This window comes from Drosophila elegans, unplaced genomic scaffold, assembly GCF_018152505.1.
Source record: "Drosophila elegans isolate 14027-0461.03 unplaced genomic scaffold, ASM1815250v1 contig_1, whole genome shotgun sequence".
Lineage (NCBI taxonomy): Eukaryota > Metazoa > Arthropoda > Insecta > Diptera > Drosophilidae > Drosophila > Drosophila elegans.
In genome coordinates, this window is record NW_024545461.1 from 418,821 (window position 1) to 439,098 (window position 20,278).

The 20,278-nt window shown below is 37.0% G+C and overlaps 1 protein-coding gene across 8 annotated transcripts in view; it reads left to right on the plus strand.

Moving 5' to 3' along the window:
- Window positions 1-20,278, plus strand: part of LOC108149213 (nipped-B protein) — a 191,366-nt gene that overhangs the window by 155,247 nt on the left and 15,841 nt on the right. For all 8 annotated transcript variants that reach the window (XM_041707769.1, XM_041707318.1, XM_041707440.1 and 5 more), the window contains 5 exons: window positions 737-1,061; window positions 1,129-1,357; window positions 1,416-1,610; window positions 10,759-10,851; window positions 10,911-11,404. In XM_041707769.1, coding sequence (XP_041563703.1) covers window positions 737-1,061; window positions 1,129-1,357; window positions 1,416-1,610; window positions 10,759-10,851; window positions 10,911-11,404 — 1,336 coding nt within the window. The remainder of the gene's footprint in view (window positions 1-736; window positions 1,062-1,128; window positions 1,358-1,415; window positions 1,611-10,758; window positions 10,852-10,910; window positions 11,405-20,278) is intronic.

The window sequence follows — 20,278 nt, forward strand, 5'->3', positions numbered from 1 at the left end:
TGGAATGACGTTATCGATTTAAAAAAAATAATATAAAATAACAAAACGACTTTGAATATTTTAAAAATAAATCAAGTCCAAAGCAGTGGCGATAGAGAGTAGTATAAACCAGTTGTATACAAAATTTCGAATCGGTTCAGTAGAACTTGAAATATCATGTCAACCACATCAGAAAGAGTAAAGTTTAAAGTTTTGGAAACATTTATAACGGCTCGGACCCCTCGTCACAAAATCGGCTGCAATTCCAAAATAATTCGAATTTTGAACGATCTGTTTTTTAAAAGTCTAAATTTCTAAACCAGATATCCTTAAGAGGCTTGGTAGGCTTGGTAAATTTTTGCCCTTTAACTGGGGGTAATGTTTGTGTAGACATGTTTACAGTTCATATAGTTCAGACTACTAACCGTCCTCCACAGAAAAATTTGTACTAAACAGCCAGCCTGTCTGTATTCAATGCTTCTGAAAAATCAATATTTTAATCATCTGTCAATTTTGTTCATCTTTGGAACCTAAGCCAAAAAAATGTAAAAGACGCTGCCCAACTAAAATTAAAAATTCTGTACACTACAAAAAAAAAATTAAAATAAAAGTCAAAAAATAATCTTTCTAAATAAGATGTACTGCCTTCTTTTATGTTAACGAATTAATTATGAAACTATATAAATAAAACAAATAAGCCTATTTCAATTCTTAATCTTTATACACTACATTTGTAAATTGTTTTAATTTTTTTAAGGTGAATATTTGGATACATCCGATTCTGGATCGTGCGAAGAAATAGACATCGAAGAATCGCAAAAAAATGGAAATCCGTCTATTGTCGATATTGATTTTGAGCTTAATCTTGAAATATTTAACACATTGGAGGCAAGAAAGCTATATTTAATCAATAAAATTAAGCCATTTGCAGTTTCTGGAGAGCAAACCCACACATCAAATCAGCATATAAAAACATACATAGATTATAACAATGCACAACTAATAGCGCAGTATCTGGCCACTAAACGGCCTTTCAGTCAATCATTCGATGGATGCTTAAAAAAAATTATTTTAGTAGTTAAGTAAGTATTTATCAACGTTTGCCTTTTCATACAGTTTAACTTATTGCTCATTTTTGGTATAACGCAGTGAACCGTCCATTGCAGTAAGAACACGTGCAATGAAATGTCTTGCAAATATTGTGGAAGTGGATCCATTGGTACTGAAACGAAAAGACATGCAAATGGGTGTTAATCAAAAATTCCTAGATACAGCTATTTCAGTACGAGAAGCTGCGGTAGATTTGGTTGGAAAATTTGTGCTTAGTAATCAAGAATTAATCGATCAATATTATGACATGCTGTCGACTCGAATATTGGTAATTTGTCCTAAAAAACTGTATTTTATAAATCTAATTAACAACTTTTTGTTTTTAGGATACTGGGGTATCCGTGCGGAAAAGAGTCATAAAAATTTTAAGAGATATCTGTATAGAATATCCAGATTTTGCGAAAATTCCCGAAATTTGCGTTAAAATGATACGACGTGTCAATGACGAAGAAGGCATTCAAAAACTTGTTACTGAAGTTTTTATGAAAATGTGGTTTACACCATGTATAAAAAATGACAAAGTGAGTACCAGCAATGTTTTAAAAACGCAAAGTGCTTAACCGAAAAGACTAACTTTCCAGAATTTTATCCGAAAAAACTTTTAAATTTGTTGAAACAAAAATTAGTTCACATATTATTTTAACTGTATTTTAAGACTTAGTATTAGTAAAAATATTTATTTTTAAAGGAGCTCAGGGAGCACCGCAACAAAAGTGGCAACGCCACGTATAACAGAACGGCTGATTGCTGGCAGTCGCTGGCCAATCAAATTCTACCCTACTGAAAACAATATACTGTCAGCATATGAACCAATTAACATCACATGCAGTTAAACTAAAAACATGCTTAGAAAACGTACAAGCCCCAGAAATCATGGAGGCGTTGCCCGGCGAGGCAATATAAGTAAAATTAGTGAAACGGTATCTAAAAAAAAATGTATTTTTGACCAAAATTTCGGACATAAATTGTTTATAAATAAATTTATTTTTCGGTGCGAAAAACCATTCGATCAATTCCTAAAAATATATTGAAAAAGCTCTGGTTAAAATTTGAGACTTATTGGTTAAGCCGTTCTCAAGTAATGTTGGTCGTCGACTTTGAAAACACCAATTTGAAAACAACGCTTTTATCGTTTGTACTTTTACTTTCAAGCAATTTGAAACGCCTTTTAATATTTGCTTGTAGTTGTGTGTATTCTTAAATTCTAACTATATATAACCCGTAAAGCTGTTTTAAAACACCGTTTAAAGTATTTTATAACCGGGATAAGAGACCCTATATGATATTATAAATTATAAACACTAAAGTTAAAGTTAAACTAAATTCTTTCTGAGTTAAAAACAAACAAGAAAATAAGCATATTTCGGCAATCCGATGTGTATGTGCCCTTGAAGCTATAAAACGATTTTTTTTTTACCGATTTTAGTTTGTATATGCTCAAAACCCATAAAACTATGTCTGTTTTCCAAAAAAGATAATTGCCGTTATAATAGAAGCTATATGAAATCGTTTTCAGATTTTTATAAAGTTGAAAACGGTATTCTTAAAAAGTTAGCCACAAACTATCTGTCAGACGTAAGACAAAAAACGTACATGGCTATATAATATAATGATCACTCTTGTTCGGTCAAACTACGTTTTTCACTGTGTATTTTTACATTTTAGAGTACGTTCTGTTAATAATTATGTTAAACTATCTATGTTAACTCAGCTGATTGTAATAGAATTGAAAGCGTCATTCTGAACTGTCAAATTATTAATATTTCAAAATTTTTTTTTTTTAAGTTAAAAAAATATTATTTTTTTAGTCCTTTGATTTTTATGAACTCTAAACCGTAATTCTGAATGTTTAACCATTACTATATGTATACATATATATACTTTATTTATATTTTTTTCTGATTGTTCCTATGGGAACTATATGCTACAGTCGTCCGATCCGTCGTGTTCCGATTTATGTACTACCTGCAAACGAAAGACAACTTTTGAAAAAGTTTTATGCAGATAGCTTTAAAACTGAGAGACTAGTTTGCGTAGAAACAGAGGGGCAGACGGACTGACAGACGGACATGGCTAAATCGACTCTCCTAGTGATGCTGATCAAGAAAATATATATAGGGTCGGAAATTTCTCCATCACTGTGTTGCAAACTTCTGACTGAAGTTATAATATCCTCTGCAAAGGTATAAAAAGAGTGTCAAACGGAGAACATATTCTTGACTAGTCATCAACATACACACTTCCCAGACCCAGTTTCAAGTCGCAACAAAATAGTTTGTGGACATTTTGCGCTCAACATGGGACATGTCTGTTAGCTAAACTGTTTTAACTAAACAACTAATGAATCTTTATTAATTAAGTGTGCCAAAAACTTTGTGCGTGCAGCCCAGTGTCGCAAACGAACGGGAAAATTCTTCGTTTTCGGTGTGCGCTTGCAATTCTTGATCTACTGTCGACTCAAAATTACAAGGGAAACGTTTTGTTTCTGCATTTCTTTTCGGTTTTCGATCTTCTGTAGCCGCTTGTCCTTATATTTGTCACCCCAAAAAGTTGGCGCTTTCGGAAACTAACGGCAAGACGTCACGCTTAACCGTCGCAGAAGTTTTTCTGTCGTCTTGCGCGCTGCAACTTTAACCTATAAAATTGTGATTTAAGTGAAAAAAGTCATGTTGGCGAGCCCAAGCCCACTTGACGGGGCCAAGGGTCAAAGAGCCAATGCTAAGCGAAACATTTCGCTCATAAAATCATTGGTTGATGTTGAGAAGGAATCTTTCAACCGCTCTTCCGCTGAACTCCAATGGTGTCTCGGAATTCGGTGTCATACTGAAACACTGGACTCATCACCACCAAATTGGCTATCAAACAACTCCTCCAGAACTCCGTCACCACCGCAGTCAAAACTTCCAAGACTGCCACTGAATACCTTCGATGATACTGACACGGAGTACAAGAACTTCCTAACGTCGTTTACGTCGTTCGTCGTTCGTCATTCATCGATAAACTCAACAGTCTTCTCAACTGTCTGAAGGGCCCAGCACTGGGAGCAGTAATGGCGTTCCCAGTCCCTAATGAGAACTTTCCCAAGGCTTTTGATAAGTTGAAGGCTTGATATGAAAAGCCCGCGCTAATATTTATGCCTACAAAAACATCAAAATTGCAGCCTGTTAACTGGTCGAATGCAGAACAATTACGCATTGCGTCTGCATCCGACAACAACGCTCACAACTCCTCATTTGCGCTTACCAAGCCTTTTCGTGTTTTTTGCTGCAGTTCTGGACGCAGGCTCATGGCATGGGACCAGTTTCGGAATTTGGATTCACCGCAACGATTAGAAGTGGTAAAAACGAATGCCCAGTCAAATTCTCCGTCGACAATTTTCTGTCGAAGATGCAATCAGACTAATCGTATGCTGTTGCATCACCATAGCTGTCTGCAGGCTGCATCATCACAACCATCAACCAGTTCGTCACAACCGATCGAGTGTTGGGCTTCTGGGTGGATTATTTCACTGAACTTCGACAAAACGTAACACGCCACATCTGACCTGCGCCATTGAACCGTCGCATTGGACCGTCGCCTTTGTTGGAAAGGACAAATTGACCGCGTGTGAGGCTCAGCAAGATCAAAACTGGACAGAATAGACTGGCTTCTTCGTCCAGAAAACGGTCTAACCCTTCGGGCTAAGTGACTCTTCAAGGCTGGGGCACAGCTTGTGAGTCATCTCTTAAAAGGGTACAAGCGTGCATATCAAAGGCGCTTAGGAGGATACTGGGTGTGAAATGGCACCATTGTTTAACGACACGGGAGTGCCGACGGTTAAGGAGACAAATCGTAGCTTTTCAAATCGATACAGAGATCGCTTGCTGGATTTCACGAACCGTCTGGCTAGACATCTTGCTACACCATTGGGTCGACGACAGTGGTCATTTGGATTATTGGCCGTGATAGACACGGACGCCTCTTATAACAACACAAGAATGCTGACAAGCTTTTACCTGCACTGCACTTGATACCCGAATATTTGGGATCTTTGAACACTCCTAAGCATACATGAGAACAATGACCATCCTTTAGTGGCGTGTAAAATAAAAAAATGGCAAAAAAAAACGAAAAATATATGCTCATTTGCAACCACAGCAGTGCCTATTCTCAACCACTCGTGCTACCAGGTCAATTCTATGACCGAGGCCTTTGCTCAAAAAAAAGCACAGAATTCAAATTCGAATTCGCCCTTCAAACTGTCTCTGCATAACGCCTAACATCGCATATCAACCGTATACACAAATTGAAATCTCAACCTGGAATCTTCCGCCTATTACGCCTTTAGCGGATAACCAAATTCATCTTTCCCGAAGCGTTTACATGCTGGTAGGGGCACAGGCATTCTTCGATATCCTCGCTGTGAACCAAGTCAAACTTGGCTCCCATTTGCTGACTCTTCAAAGCCACTGCCCAAATCAATCAAGGGAGTAATAGGTTTTTATCTGGCTCAAGGTTCAGCAGCCATTAATGCCAATTCAAAGCGTATATGGGAGGTAGAAGCGACTGAAGCTAGAACACCAATTGTGTGAGGAGCATGAACGAACGGTGATTTGTACGTTTACTGGAAATATACACACAATATAGTATGTTCATGAACGAATATGAACAAATGGGCCACATGGCACTCCTGACAAATCCTAACTTAGCGGGCCCGCACTACTACGATTTTGACTAGCACGATATGCCCTGACCAGGGCCGTAGCTAGCTTGGGACAGGTGGGGCGGTGCCCCTTCTTATCGGCCAATTTACTCGTTGTCCCAGGGTCCCCGATGCTCTAGCTACGGCCCTGACCCTGGTCGCCGACATAGCAAAAATGTACAAATGTAGTAAATGTTGACACAACTGACTCAGATTTCAGTACATTTTCTGAGGAGACTTTCCAGGCTTCCAAACCATATCTCGCTGTACGTAGTCTACATTATTTAGCTGAATATCCCATTGGTACTGCGGTTATAAGGACTAAGTTCTAAGTCGACGATTTACTAATCGGAGCGGATGAGCTATCGACTCGTAAAGGATGAAGTCACCAAATTACTAGAACGCGGTCAGTTTTAGTGTACTAAATGACAAATCACAATAAGTTCGTAGAAAGTCACACTAACAACGATCTCAACCTAAGTACATACGGCGTGACCAGTGCACTTGGTGTCCAGTGGGATCATCCTTCAGATACATTACTATTTGCGTTTACTCCCAAAAACGTGTTCACAGCATCACAAAGCGTCTGTTGCATTTGCGCTATAAGACACACTTGAAAGAAGTCAAAGATATAGTAACACAGTTCTTTCTATGTGTATCGTTGTGTGCTGACCATTGCAGACAGATTGAAGATCAAGTGGGTTGTGAAGTTTTGACCCAAACCATGTCGAAAGTGGTTTCAATAATATCACAATGCGTTGACAATTTGTTGTTGAATAATTTGAATTCACATCGGTCCTTTTCGTTGAATACTGTTTGATAAGCGGAACAGATGTGGACATTGTTGAGAACAGTTTGGCATCATTGGTACTCATCCTCAGTGAATCCCACGAATTGATCTTTGTGGGCGTTGACCACAATAATGCAAGTCCTTAGTTTGAATGAGTACATGTTCCTGACTTCTCTTGACTTCTTGAGACGTTGTGGATACCATTTGAAATGTGACGCGGACTATGGGTGTCTGTTATGGTTCCTTCTGCTTGCATGATTTTGTACAGTTCGATTGCATCTTCCGTTGAGACCGGAAGCATTTGGTCTGGTGCTAAATGGTCTTTGATTTTATCGAGTTGTTATTTTAGTTTCTTCGGAGAGGCCACAGTAGAACTATTTGTCCGATGACGAATATCAGTTAAGAGGTTTGTTACCTCCAATCGCCCTGAACATTTATCGAGTTGTTATTTTAGTTTCTTCGGAGAGGCCACAGTAGAACTATTTGTCCGATGACGAATATCAGTTAAGAGGTTTGTTACCTCCAATCGCCCTGATATTTTCCGTTCTTCTGCTAGATTAAGGCGATATGGTGCTCCAACACCTTAAGGCGATTATCAGTTAATACCTAATTTCTTTAAATGATATTGATAGTTCAGTATAATAATAATAATAACGAGTTTGTTATGTTCCCAAGACCATTGACTGGAAACCTGCGGTGTCGAAAGTGGTGCAATAGTGCACTTCTGGATTGTAACTCTGCGCATACAGGTTGAATGTGTCCTAGAATTGACCCGAATTCTGGTTTATTTAGCATTCTCAGACTCATTTGGGCTTGTTGACCGATTCCGGAGTTTAAATATTTTATGTCATCATGGTACGATTTTAAGTAGTAGTATATAATAAGTGTCCATTCTAAAAACCATCATCCGAGCAGTGCCACGTTGGTCGTAGATTATTTCAGAGTATTGTTAACATCACTACTTTTTTACGACGTGTTGGTTGCTCGTTGGGATACTCATTTGGCTCTTCTTCGGGCTTTGCGCGTTTGCAACATTTATCTTCTGGGAACAACGGTGCCAACCAAGTGATGTGACGCTTAAGTATTCCAGAGGCTTTTCAAACTTCCGACGAAGTGGCTTTCACAAAACGCTTCTACGGGACACCTTTGCCTGTCAGTTGTTTCCAGAACTTTCAATGTCCAAGCCCTTTCTATTAAATTGTTTGCCTCCTGTATGTTTATTGGGTTAACTGCAAAAGATTTGCCGATAAAATATACCTATCCGGCTGCGATCCCTTGGTGAGAGGCGTTGCTGATTTGGTAGTAGTAATGAATAATAGTGCTCTGCTCCAATGAGCAAGTCTATTCTCCCAGGTTTGTCAAAGCTAAGATCCGCCAATGCGTATTTCTTGACTTCGTAGTTTTCAGCGATAATGGTTGAGCTGGTTGATCAGGTATTATTTGGTGTAACACAAATGCTTTAATTCGCTGTGTAGAACCACCATACCGTGACTTCACTAGTATATTGACGTGTGCCTTACTAGTTTTTTTTAACTCTGCCAATCCCTTTAATTCGTAATGTTGCATTGTGGAGCTTCAATGATAACATTGAAAACATTCGTGATCAGGTTAATCTGTGATTCAAAGTCGAGCAAAGCTCTGATATAAGCGTATTGCCCATTATTGGTTTGTACTGCCACCTTGGCTGTGACGAGTAGGTTATTGTTATTGTTGCTCGCCGCACCTACAATTGGTGCTTGAGGCTCGGTAGATCCTAAAGCGGTTTCAAGATGAAATAGCGTGTGATGATTTTTCATACATTTGAAAAACGCTCCACTGCGGCAATTTTTTGTTTTATGATCAATGCTTAAGTACTTGACACACTTTTTCTGTTTCAAAACCCAATTTAATTGTTAGCATACCTCATTCGATTTGAATTCCTCACATTTATATAACGGATGGAACCCCTTCCTACAGAATTTACACGAATTTACTTTACCGCTTGATGATGATACACAAGTCAAATTCTTTTGTTTCACATATTTTAGAATTCATTGTTCTTTGATCAAGAAAATCAAGCGTGCGAAGGCTGTACTTCTGTAGATTGATCATACAAAGCCCTATTTGTTATGTGCACCTTATTTGAACCCATCGCAACAAGGAATGGATCCCAAGTTGAAACGTCAATGCTTATGCCCTTTAATGAGGCGAGGGATTCTATAGTAGTTAGATATAGCTCATGTAGTGACTTGGCATTGTCGAAACATGCGTTCTTCTTCAGCAATCGACTAATAACTGTGGTCGCAAGTTTTTTTGTCTTGTTATATGAGTCAACTACGCCATGCTTGCATATAGTTTTCTTCTTTGAGTTATATTTGGCGTATCATTTTTTCAGAATTCCTAATCAATAGGGTTTTTAGGTACCACATCTTTTTGATCGCGGGTATGTTTGTTTCATGGACCAAGCATTAAAACAGATCGAAAAACTGAACTCAATTTTAAAAGTTCCCCGTCGAATGAGTATTTTCTGCACTTTCGACTGGGCCCTCGTAAATTCTTAGGTGGACTTCTTGTACTTGTGTCCACACGAAATCATTAGAGGGTTGCCCTTTTAAAGTCGTATATTCCTTAAGTGCGGCCTTTAAGGAAACGATTGTCGACGGCACAGTGAGGTTAGCCTTTTGTCACTAATTTCGGTGCCAGGCTGCCAATTTCCGATAGAATTTTTTGAGACCTTTTTAAATATATTAGTATATTGGCGAACTTTACATGTGCCTCATTTTTTTTGTGACAGATATTATCGCATAAACATCTACCAGGCTTCTTTAAGGCCCGACAGCCTTGCTTTGTTTGCGGATGGACACCTTTTTTAATTCTTGATACACAGAGCAATGTCATTTGCTATTTCCTGTTGTGTATCTAATATTTCTTGTACCTCTGCAGATGTTCCTTTGCCGTCCGCCATTTTCGTTCCTTGTTCTGTGTTTATGACCCGATGGAAGTGTTTTATTCGCTTATGCTGGATACACTTCGAGTCGCAACCAAAGTTGGTTCAAGAAACTGGAACAGTCTAAGGTCGGTGCAAAGTTTTGGTAGCCTCATATCTGACTGACAGATCTGTAAGAATGGTTGAGGACGTAAGAGGGGTTTTAAAGTGTCACCTAGTTGACTGCTATGTGTGTCCGGTGTCAAAAAAAAATGGTTTATCACATCGTTTCATGGAGATAGTCGCCTTGTTGACCAGCCTTCTAATTTCCTAAGTCGATTTAGTTCAAGCTTCCTTAAGCTGCCGTCTCTTGACAATTTCGGTAAAACGACTTATTTGGTTAGTATCCCCAATGCATTCCGGATGTTATTTCTTGTTGAATTCACGTCACGTGAGGATCTGAAGACACAGCGACAGCCTCTGATGATTTCGACTGGGGTTGAGTAACAGCTCTTTGATCGTTTGAGTTTGATACTGAATTCATTGAATAAACTTAACGGTATTTATAGGAAATTTACTGGTACAAAAGTGTTTAGGCTAACAAAGTAAGTGGAAAGAGAAATATAAATATTTTTCTTATTTTACTATAGACAAAATGGGTTGGTAGCACAAGTTATTGCCCGATATATGAAATCGTGGTGTCAGCTAACCGTATTGTTTCGGCGAAGTACAGATTGTTCGGCTGACCTACTGTCTAACTTTGCTGTAATTCTTTTGATATTTAATACTCGGTCCGCTTATATGTTTGCGATAATAATTTAAATATGTAGGCCAGTGTGTCTTGACATACTGAGAAATGTAGAAAGAAGATCCTTTTAAGGGTACCGGGATGTTTGGTTAAACTGCGTTTTTCCCTGTGGATTTTTACATTCCAGAGTCTGTGCACTTTGTTAATAATTATGTTAAAGCAACTATGTAAACTCAGCTAAATCTGCCAAAAAATCAGTATGAAAAATACGAATATATTTTTGGCAAGTCATCATGTCGCCACAAGAATGATTGTGGGTGCAACAAAACTTTTAACTGAGATTATAAAGCCTTCTGCAAGGGTAAAAAACTAAAATTTGGTTTTAAGACTTACATAGATATTCTACCTAAGAGTAGTTAATTTTATAAATAAATTATACCATTTCCATTTTCAAAATAAATTTGTTTTCTATAACGACAACAATATATAGGGAATCTTGTTGTTTTACTGTACAAATTTTTTAACCCTCTGTTTTTTAAATTTAGCTTGGCATACAGCGGAAAATCAATCAAATAATTGACGTGGTAAATTCTGCTCATGATACTGGAACCACTTGGCTGGAGGGTCTTCTTATGAGTGTAAGTAAAAATTATTTTCTTAAAAATTTAACATAATTTTGTATGTGTTGATAATATAGATCTTCAAACCAAAGGACACTATGTTAAAGTCTGATGGATGTGTACAAGAACCAATAAGGAAAAATACGGAGCCCCCACAGGAAATCGTGGTAGCTTGTCAACAATTAGCTGACGGTCTAATTGACAGACTGATTGAATTAGAGGGCACTGATAATGCGCGAATGTTGGGTTGTATTACCACACTGCATTTGCTAGCTAAAGTGCGGCCGCAACTGCTAATTAGACATGCTATGACAATAGAGCCCTATCTTAATATAAAATGTCATTCTGCCACAGCTGCTAAATTCATATGTGCTGTTGCGGATATTCTCGAAAAAGTAGTCCCTCTGGTTAACAATGCCAGTGAATCTTTTTTGGCAACGTTGGAAGAGCACTTAATGTTACTAGTTGTTTCACGAAACCAAGCCGAAGTAACTAGTTGTGTTTCTTGTTTAGGCGCACTAGTCAATAGGATTACTCACAACTTCAAACTGATTCGTGACTGTTTTCAAAAGTACGTATAATAAATTCTTAACGTGTTTTTTATATTTCGAGATTTTTGATGCAAACTTTTAATTTATAATTAAGAGTTATGATCTGACTTTTAAACCAAAAATAAGAAAAAAATATTTTTTTAATTTTAATTTAAGAACAACAGTTTAATAATTTGTATTCAAAACTCAAAACAACATTTATCTCTCATTTATATATCTGTTCTTTTATCCATTGCTAAAGTTAAGTATTCTTTAAAGAACTGCATGTCGATATTTAAGCCTTCATGTTTAGGTTCGTTCTTCTTTAGGGGGGGACGGATCGGACGACATATAACTCCCATAGGAGCAATCGAAAAAAAAAGAAAAAAAAAAATATTACTTTGCTGTTTGTTTTCAATTTTATAATTTCTTCGATATATAGTATCACTTCAATGCATCCGAATTACGGCTTCAATTTCATCAAAATCGGACGACTATATCATAAAGCTCCTATGGGAGCAATCAATTTATTTATAAAAATAAATTAAAAAAAAGTAAATTCTCAATTTTTTTTAATTTAAAAAAAATCTTTTTGACTTAGTAATGATTTAATAGTGTAGAAATACACTTTTAGTTTTATTCAAATCGGAAAACGATATCATTTATCTGCCATAGGAACGATCGAATAATTGAGCTGAAAATCAACAAAGCTTCAATGTTTTTAAACATATACGCAAAAATTTCTAAATTTAAATGTTTTCAAGAATTTTTCATTTTTGCAAAAGCTTCAAGGGTCTTCGACTTGCTAAAATTGCCTGCTTTCTTGTTTTTAACAAAGGCAAATTTGTAGCTTCTTAAGTCCCATGTTATAATACGGGTCGTCACTTGACCCCCTTAAGTCCCATGAGAATAATCGGAAGATTAAAAACCTTGACAAACAACATAGTTTTAACTATTTTAATTTTTTAATTTTTTTTTTGATTCTTTTGAACTGTTTTATAATTAAAAATTATACTTTTTATTTTATTTCGAACGAAAAACTAAATTACATAGCTGCCAAAGAAACGATCGAATAATTGAGCTAAAAATCATCATTGCTTCAATGTTTTTAAACTAATACGCATATTTCGAAATCAATACCTTTTAAATAATATTAAATTTTTGCAATAGCTGCAAGGGTATATTAACTTGGGCTAGCTGATGTTTCCTTCCTTTCTTGGTTATTATCATATTTGCGAAAATAATACAAAAATATAAATATTTCTGTAACTTAATACCTAACAGAGCATATTCTTGTAGTAAACATTTTTTTACCTGGCTAAGGTAAAAGATAGCCTCATGTTATTTCACCTAAGTACACACCAACACTAGAGAAAACTTTTCTATCGTGTTTTTTTATGTGTAGAGAAAACTTTTCTATCGTGTTTTTTTATGTGTACGCAAATCAAGTTAAAAAACGGCGCAGATCGGGTGTTTTTTAAAATAATTTTTTAGTTTTTTGAGACACAGTAACGGTTTTAATTCGATTGAAATCGGACGACTATATTATATTGCCCATTAAAAAAACAATCGGAATATTAAAAAAAAATGTTGTAATAATTCAAAATAACGGCTTTCATTACCGAAAAACATTATCATTTAGCTGCTATAGGAACGCTTGAACAATGTAGCTGAAAATTATCGAAGCTTCAACGCTTTATACACATATACGCATAAAGAATATGTAATTTTTACAATAGATGCGGGGGTATAACGATTTAGCGTCGTTTGTGAGCGGTTGTGTTTATGTGATCTGTTAATTTTGTGAAGTTTTGATTAAATTATAGAAATAATGGCGTTTTTATTTTAACCGAGTTTAAAGCCTATGCATTGTTATTGAAATTGCTTTCTACTGTGAATGCTTTGCCTTCATCTTCCATTAAAGTACAAGCGCCTAATCCACCCACTGCCACTGCTGATTTCCCCGTTACTGGGAACATTAGGTCATTGAAGTCCCAACCTTCATCTTCCAATAATGTACAAGTGTCAGAACCAGCAATCCCCATCTCGGGCGTTGTACCTCGAAAGCCCAGTGCAATTTTTGGTGTTGCCCGATATTTAACCTTATTCATCTAATGCTTGAACTCGGGTGCTACTACTGATGATGTTAAATCCCACTTGAGTTTAAATGCTTATACGTCTGATTTTGCTGACACAAAGTTCAACATTAAGCAAGTGAGAGATATATCATCCTTTAAGGTTGCCCTTTTTGACACCCTGTTACGTCGGTGACCTAGTGCCCAGTCCAAAGGACTTGGGCCGAGGGAGTTGCGTCCTGGGTAGGCACGCTGGTTGCCGGCTCAGCTCGCCAGATGGGGTGGGTTCTTTGGAAACCACTCCCTCCCCTACATAACGAGAATAAATTTATCGTGCCTTAGGAAAAAGATAGAGATCGTTCAGTTCGTTTTGTCATTTGTCGTCGCTGCCCACAAGCTTCTCAAGTAGCTAGTTCGAGCGCTTGACCGAATCGCTTAGCCGATCGGCAGCGTGTGGCTGTTTTACCCTGCCCCTTCATACCTCCCGTATGCCGATGGATCGCCGCCGGCCACTGCAATGCGATCCCCTATTGTCAATGTCGTCAGTCGAAAGTTACGTCACTGTTCTTGACCCGAGTTTTTCCATTTGCGCCAGCTCCCATTATTGAGTTCTGCTTCATATTATAATTTATTGAAAAGATTTTTCATTTAAAAAAGTGCGCATTTAATTGACAAATAAAGTAGTAATTAGGGTGCCAAATTAATTAAATTGAGAAATATTCTACGCGGTGTATATAATATTTGTATTAACGTATAATAACACTGTTGAGAATAAATAAATTTTTGTAGAATAATATTTTGAGTTGATTTATAAAAATAATAATAGGGATCTTACAGGACTTTAAATTTAATGTATGAGGATTCGATATATATATATATATATATACTTTTGCTAGACAGTAAGTCGAACGCAACTCACTTACCCCTTTTTATTTCCATCGACGAGAGCTATCATTGTGGTATTCTGGGTTTGGGAAATTAATTATACACATATGCATAAATATATTTATATTAGTGCAAATTCACTTAACATAATTACCAAAGTGTTGGATTAATTTAAATAAAAAAAATTATGTTAATTGTCATTTCTTGGGCAATTGCGCGATGTTGGTCTTATTTCACAAACAGAAGAAAAAAAAGTTATTCGCTTTATTGCGATACGAATTGCGAGAGAGAGAAGAGTGAAAACGGCACTCGCGACGGTTGACGGTAGCACTTCTAGCTGCGGCTTCTTCTGGTGGTTCCAATTACAAATAGAAACTTTGGTCTTTTGCTTGCATTTAATTGTTTGTTTATTATTGATGGGTGTCGTTGATTGTTTTGCCGAAATTGAAATAATAATAAATAAATGTTATTTTTGCACGGGTTGATATGTTAGTGCTGGCTCCTTTCTGGCCAATTGGCGGTGGCAGCTATGAGTTTCTCCAGCTCGTGTCCGTGGTCCCGATGGCTCTGCACAGATCGCTTGTAAATTCGGAGGAAGTTCAGAATCAACATAAGGATCAAGAGTCCATTAATGAGGCACAAACATTGTAGACTTTGGTTATGTCCTCCTTGTGGTCTACAATTTCGACGTTGCTCACCACTTTTGCCGTGTTGTCGGATGCGTTCGAGGTTGTAGATCCCATGATATATAAGTTATATTTCTACCGGGGTCTAAATTCGATCACTCGGATAGGTCCTCCGCGATTACTGTTTTTGCCAGTAGAGAACTTAACGCGGTTCCATGGTCGTTTCTGTCTCAACTCCCGATTCTCAATTATCTTGGACTATGACTGCCCGATTCGGAATCATCTTGGACTGTCCTCTTTCGAACCTAGATGGGGGCTCTTTTATACCGGTGGTATTGCTTCCGGGTCATCCAAGTGTTCCCACTTAGGTACAGCATTTCCCCTTTTTCTGGCTTAATGGCCCACTTCTGGATTCTGCTAGGTTTCATATTAATTGCTGCGTACACCTATTGCCTGCTGTATGTTCTCATGAATTGCTTACTCTGACCAATTCGTTGCTGGTTACTGTATTGGCCAATTTCGGTGTTTCGCCACCTGCACTTCACAGTGTCTTCTGTCTCTGGTTATTGTATCTATTTCTTTCTTGTTCTTTCTCCCGTAACAACCCTTATTTGAGAAAGCCCTCAATCTTTTCATTTGGCCTGACCATATAATAGCTCATGAGTTTATTAACAAACCTAAAACACTAGTTCCCATTGTACAAACTGCTGCCGCCTCCACACGCTCAAAAAATTTACTTCGTCCTTTACCATACACTATCAAAATTTACGCAGCTTATTAGGTAAGCTTAATAAGTTGTATGCAAATACTGTTTCGTTTGATGCGAGCGTACTCGATTTTACTGAAACTTGGTTAAATTCATTTCTGTATGATTTTTATACCCTTGCAGAGGGTATTATAATTTCAGTCAGAAGTTTGCAACGCTGTGAAGGAGACATCTCCGACCCTATAAAGTATATATATTCTTGATCAGCATCACTAGGCGAGTCGATCTAGCCATGTCCGTCTGTCCGTCCGTATATATGCAAACTAGTCTCTCAGTTTTAAAGCTATCTGCATGAAACTTTCCCAAAAGTTGTCTTTCTATTGCAGGTAGTATATAAGTCGGAACGAGCCGGATCGGACGACTATAGCATATAGCTCCCATAGGAACAATCGGAAAAATAAATGAAAAAAAATTATAACTTTGCTGTTTTTCAATTTTTTGTTTAGTTCTTCGACATTTAGTAATGGTAAAATATTTTCGATTTACGGTTTAAATTTCATCAAAATCGGACGACTATATCATATAGCTCCCATAGGAACAATCGGAAAAATAAATGAAAAAAAATTATAACTTTTCTGTTTTTTAATTTTTTGTTTAGTTCTTCGACATATAGCAATGGTTAAATATTTCAGAATTATGGTTTAAATTTTATCAAAATCGGACGTCTATATCATATAGCTCCCATAGAAATAATAAAAGTATATAAAATAACTATCAAATAATTGAGCTGCAAATCATCATAGCTTCAATGTTTTTAAAGATATACGAAAGTAAATCATAATTTTAATGTTTTCAAAAATGTTTAATTCTTGCAATAGCTGCAAGGGTATATGAACTTCGGCTTGCCGAAGTTTGCTTTCTTTCTTGTTGGTTCTTTCATATAGACTAGTGCACATTAGTTTATTCACGGTATTGTTGATATTTCCCGAAGTCAAAGCAATTCAGTTGTCAGCTCAATCAACAAGCTCCTCGATTTGGTTTTCTCCTCTGAATTTTCAAACTCTATATCAAGAATCGACCCTCTTACAACCACTGCAGATTTACATCATCCTACTCTTGAAATTGTTTTGGTAATATCCAGTTTCTCTTTGCCTCTTGCGCCAAGATCGAATCGTTTATTTAGAAAAGCACAATACCTCTTGGATTTAGATTGGTCGTTTCTTGATCTGGATAACGAACCTTTTTTTTTAATAGATAACTATTATAGCTTGCTCAACTGGTCTCTTGATCTGTTTGTCCCCTCTGTGTCGTCCTCTGCGACCCCCTAGGCTTACACGCCGGCTTTCCTACCTAAAAAACAACATGAATAGGCGTAAAGAAATAGAACCTGAACTTGAGAAGAACCTGAACTTGAAAGAACTTGACAACCTAAAGTTAATAAAACATTCAAATTCAGCAGGTTCTGAACGAATTCCCAGATGCGTTTTAAAAAAATGCGCAAAAGGTCTTCCAAAACCACTGGCCAAAATTTTTAACTCATCACTGGAACAAAATGATTTAGCTTTAATATGTGTTAGCAGCGTAAATCGCGATTGGGGACAGCTCAGACCGCTCCGTTCAACTAGCAACTTATACCGCTAACCGCCGAATCCCTGACTAAAACACAGCAGTATTTCGTTTTATACCCTTTTCCACTCATGTACTAGTTACAGTTTTCTTATGTGTAACCAATTCTCTATTTCGGGGACAAGTGTATGTCATAAATGTCAAATGTCAATTCTTTGGGTTATCCCATCCTATTTATATGGAAAGGGAAACATGTTTCTCAGGTCACAAGTGTAATCCGAAGTGGTGTTGCACCAGCAACTTAATTATCCATGTTCAAGCGTGAACAATATGGAAGGAATCCTTCATGTTGCCACTCCATAGAAAAGGTCACACGTTCCAATTACCTTTGATATTAACTTATCATGTACAACATCCATGCTTCTCATTAATGTCCCCATCTCAGCATGGTTTTATCAAGCGTCGGTGCATAAGAACAAACCATCTTGAATTTATATTTATACCCTTGCAGAGGGTATTATAATTTCAGTCAGAAGTTTGCAACGCAGTGAAGGAGACATCTCCGACCCTATAAAGTATATATATTCTTGATCAGCATCACTAGGCGAGTCGATCTAGCCATGTCCGTCTGTCCGTCTGTCCGTCCGTTTATATGCAAACTAGTCTCTCAGTTTTAAAGCTATCTGCATGAAACTTTCCCAAAAGTTGTCTTTCTATTGCAGGTAGTATATAAGTCGGAACGAGCCGGATCGGACGACTATAGCATATAGCTCCCATAGGAACAATCGGAAAAATAAATGAAAAAAAATTATAACTTTGCTGTTTTTTAATTTTTTTGTTTAGTTCTTCGACATTTAGTAATGGTTAAATATTTCCGATTTACGGTTTAAATTTCATCAAAATCGGACGACTATAGCATATAGCTCCCATAGGAACAATCGGAAAAATAAATGAAAAAAAATTATAATTTTGCTGTTTTTTAATTTTTTGTTTAGTTCTTCGAGATATAGTAATGGTTAAGTATTTCAGAATTATGTTTTAATTTTCATCAAAATCGGACGACTAAAGCATATAGCTCCCATAGGAACAATCGGAAAAATAAATGAAAAAAAATTATAACTTTTCTGTTTTTTAATTTTTTGTTTAGTTCTTCGACATATAGCAATGTTTAATTATTTCAGAATTATGGTTTAAATTTTATCAAAATCGGACGTCTATATCATATAGCTCCCATAGAAATAATAAAAATATATAAAATAACTATCTTATAATTGAGCTGCAAATCATCATAGTTTCAATGTTTTTCAGCATATACTCAAGTAAATCATAATTTTAATGTTTTCAAAAATATTTAATTCTTGCGATAGCTGCAAGGGTATATGAACTTCGGCTTGCCGAAGTTTGCTTTCTTTCTTGTTTTTATAATAAATAGATTTAAACAAAAATACCAGCCTTTTCGCCGCGGACTGTTGTAGGAACCGATAGCTAGCTTCTTCTCGATGCCCTCGCTTGACGCTCGTAGACCTCGATGCTATTGTACGATGTCCTGATACGATGTCCTGGCTCTGGTCCTTGCTTGCTTCTGCAGAACCAGGCGCAGCTCTAGGTCTCGAGCGGTGAATTGCTGGGCTCTCAACGCCTACGTTCTTCGAGACACCAGCAGATCTTGCTTCTTGTTGACTGCGCACGGCTCCACTTGATTTTTTACGTTGTTTCACTGATTACTGGTCTACATAGTGAGTGATACCAGCTTCCTGCGCACGGCCTGATTATAAAGGTCTCAGTTAACCGTTAGTTATCGGCTCTCTCCTGTTGCTGCTGTCTTGGTCTTTTTCTGTGCATACGTCACCATACTCTCTCGTCGCACTATCGTTCCTACAGGCAAATTCGCCGCGTATTTGGCAACCGGTAGGCCAATGCTTGCGTGATTGCTCGCAATGCTTGCTTTTATTTAAGGAAAGTTATTCAACTCCTCACAGCACCAAATTTAAATAATAAACAAAATATTCTTCAACTTATTAATGTTGTATGTATATATATGAATGTATATGTATGTATTTATAAACCAATCTGTCTTACCGATTACTCGGCTGTTATTAATTCAATAGCAGACCTATTCCACAGATTATTTAGGTAGGTGATTTAAACAGTTATATTTTAGACGAATTGAACTTTAGGAAAAATATGAAATCTGTAGGAGTATAAATTGTAAATTCTGTGATGCCAACCCATTGAACCAGTTTAGGTGAACACCTTGCTTGATGTCATTTTTGTAGAAGATAATAACAAAGTTCTCCTGTATGACTAATATTTTAGACGAACTGAACTTTCGGAGCAATATAAAATCTCTAGGAGTATAAATTGTAAATTCTGTGATGCGAACCCATTACACCAGTACAGCGAATTTCTTGCTTGATGTAATTTTTGTAAATGATGATGACAAAGTTCTCCTGTATGAACTTATCTTCCTACAACACTCAAAATGATCGCAGGTGAACCAAGAATATTCAACAAAAAGTGAAAATTTCAACAGTTTGACTGTTTGACTGTTTTTCGGACTCTTCAAAAAATTGGTTTTCGGCCACTTACTCCATTCGTCGGGCTGTTCTGGCATCTTTGGTCGACGTTATTCTTTGCTTACACGAATTGCAAATAACTAACTCCGAAATTGTCAAAAACACAGACACAAACTATGCGGTAACAATGAGACGGATAAACTATAATGTTGTCCTTAGTCGCAGATGCCAATTTCTGCTCACTGCGGCGCGTATTAGCTTCTCCATCGTCCGATGAAGAAACTTTCAAAATTTGATTGCCTTGGAATTTGCGCTTCCGTGGACTTCCCTTACGCTCACTCCCAGATTTGCTCGTTTTTATATAGATCTTCATATTTTTAAGATGCTCTCGTACTGAGAGACAAATTAAATCTGAACCGGAAAGCAAAATGTAACTTTATTATAGCCGATACCTCCACAGACCTCCTATTGACAGTTAAGCTGTCTCGGAGGATCGTTAGTCCCTTTTCATTATAATATACATACTAGATCAAGGGGTGGA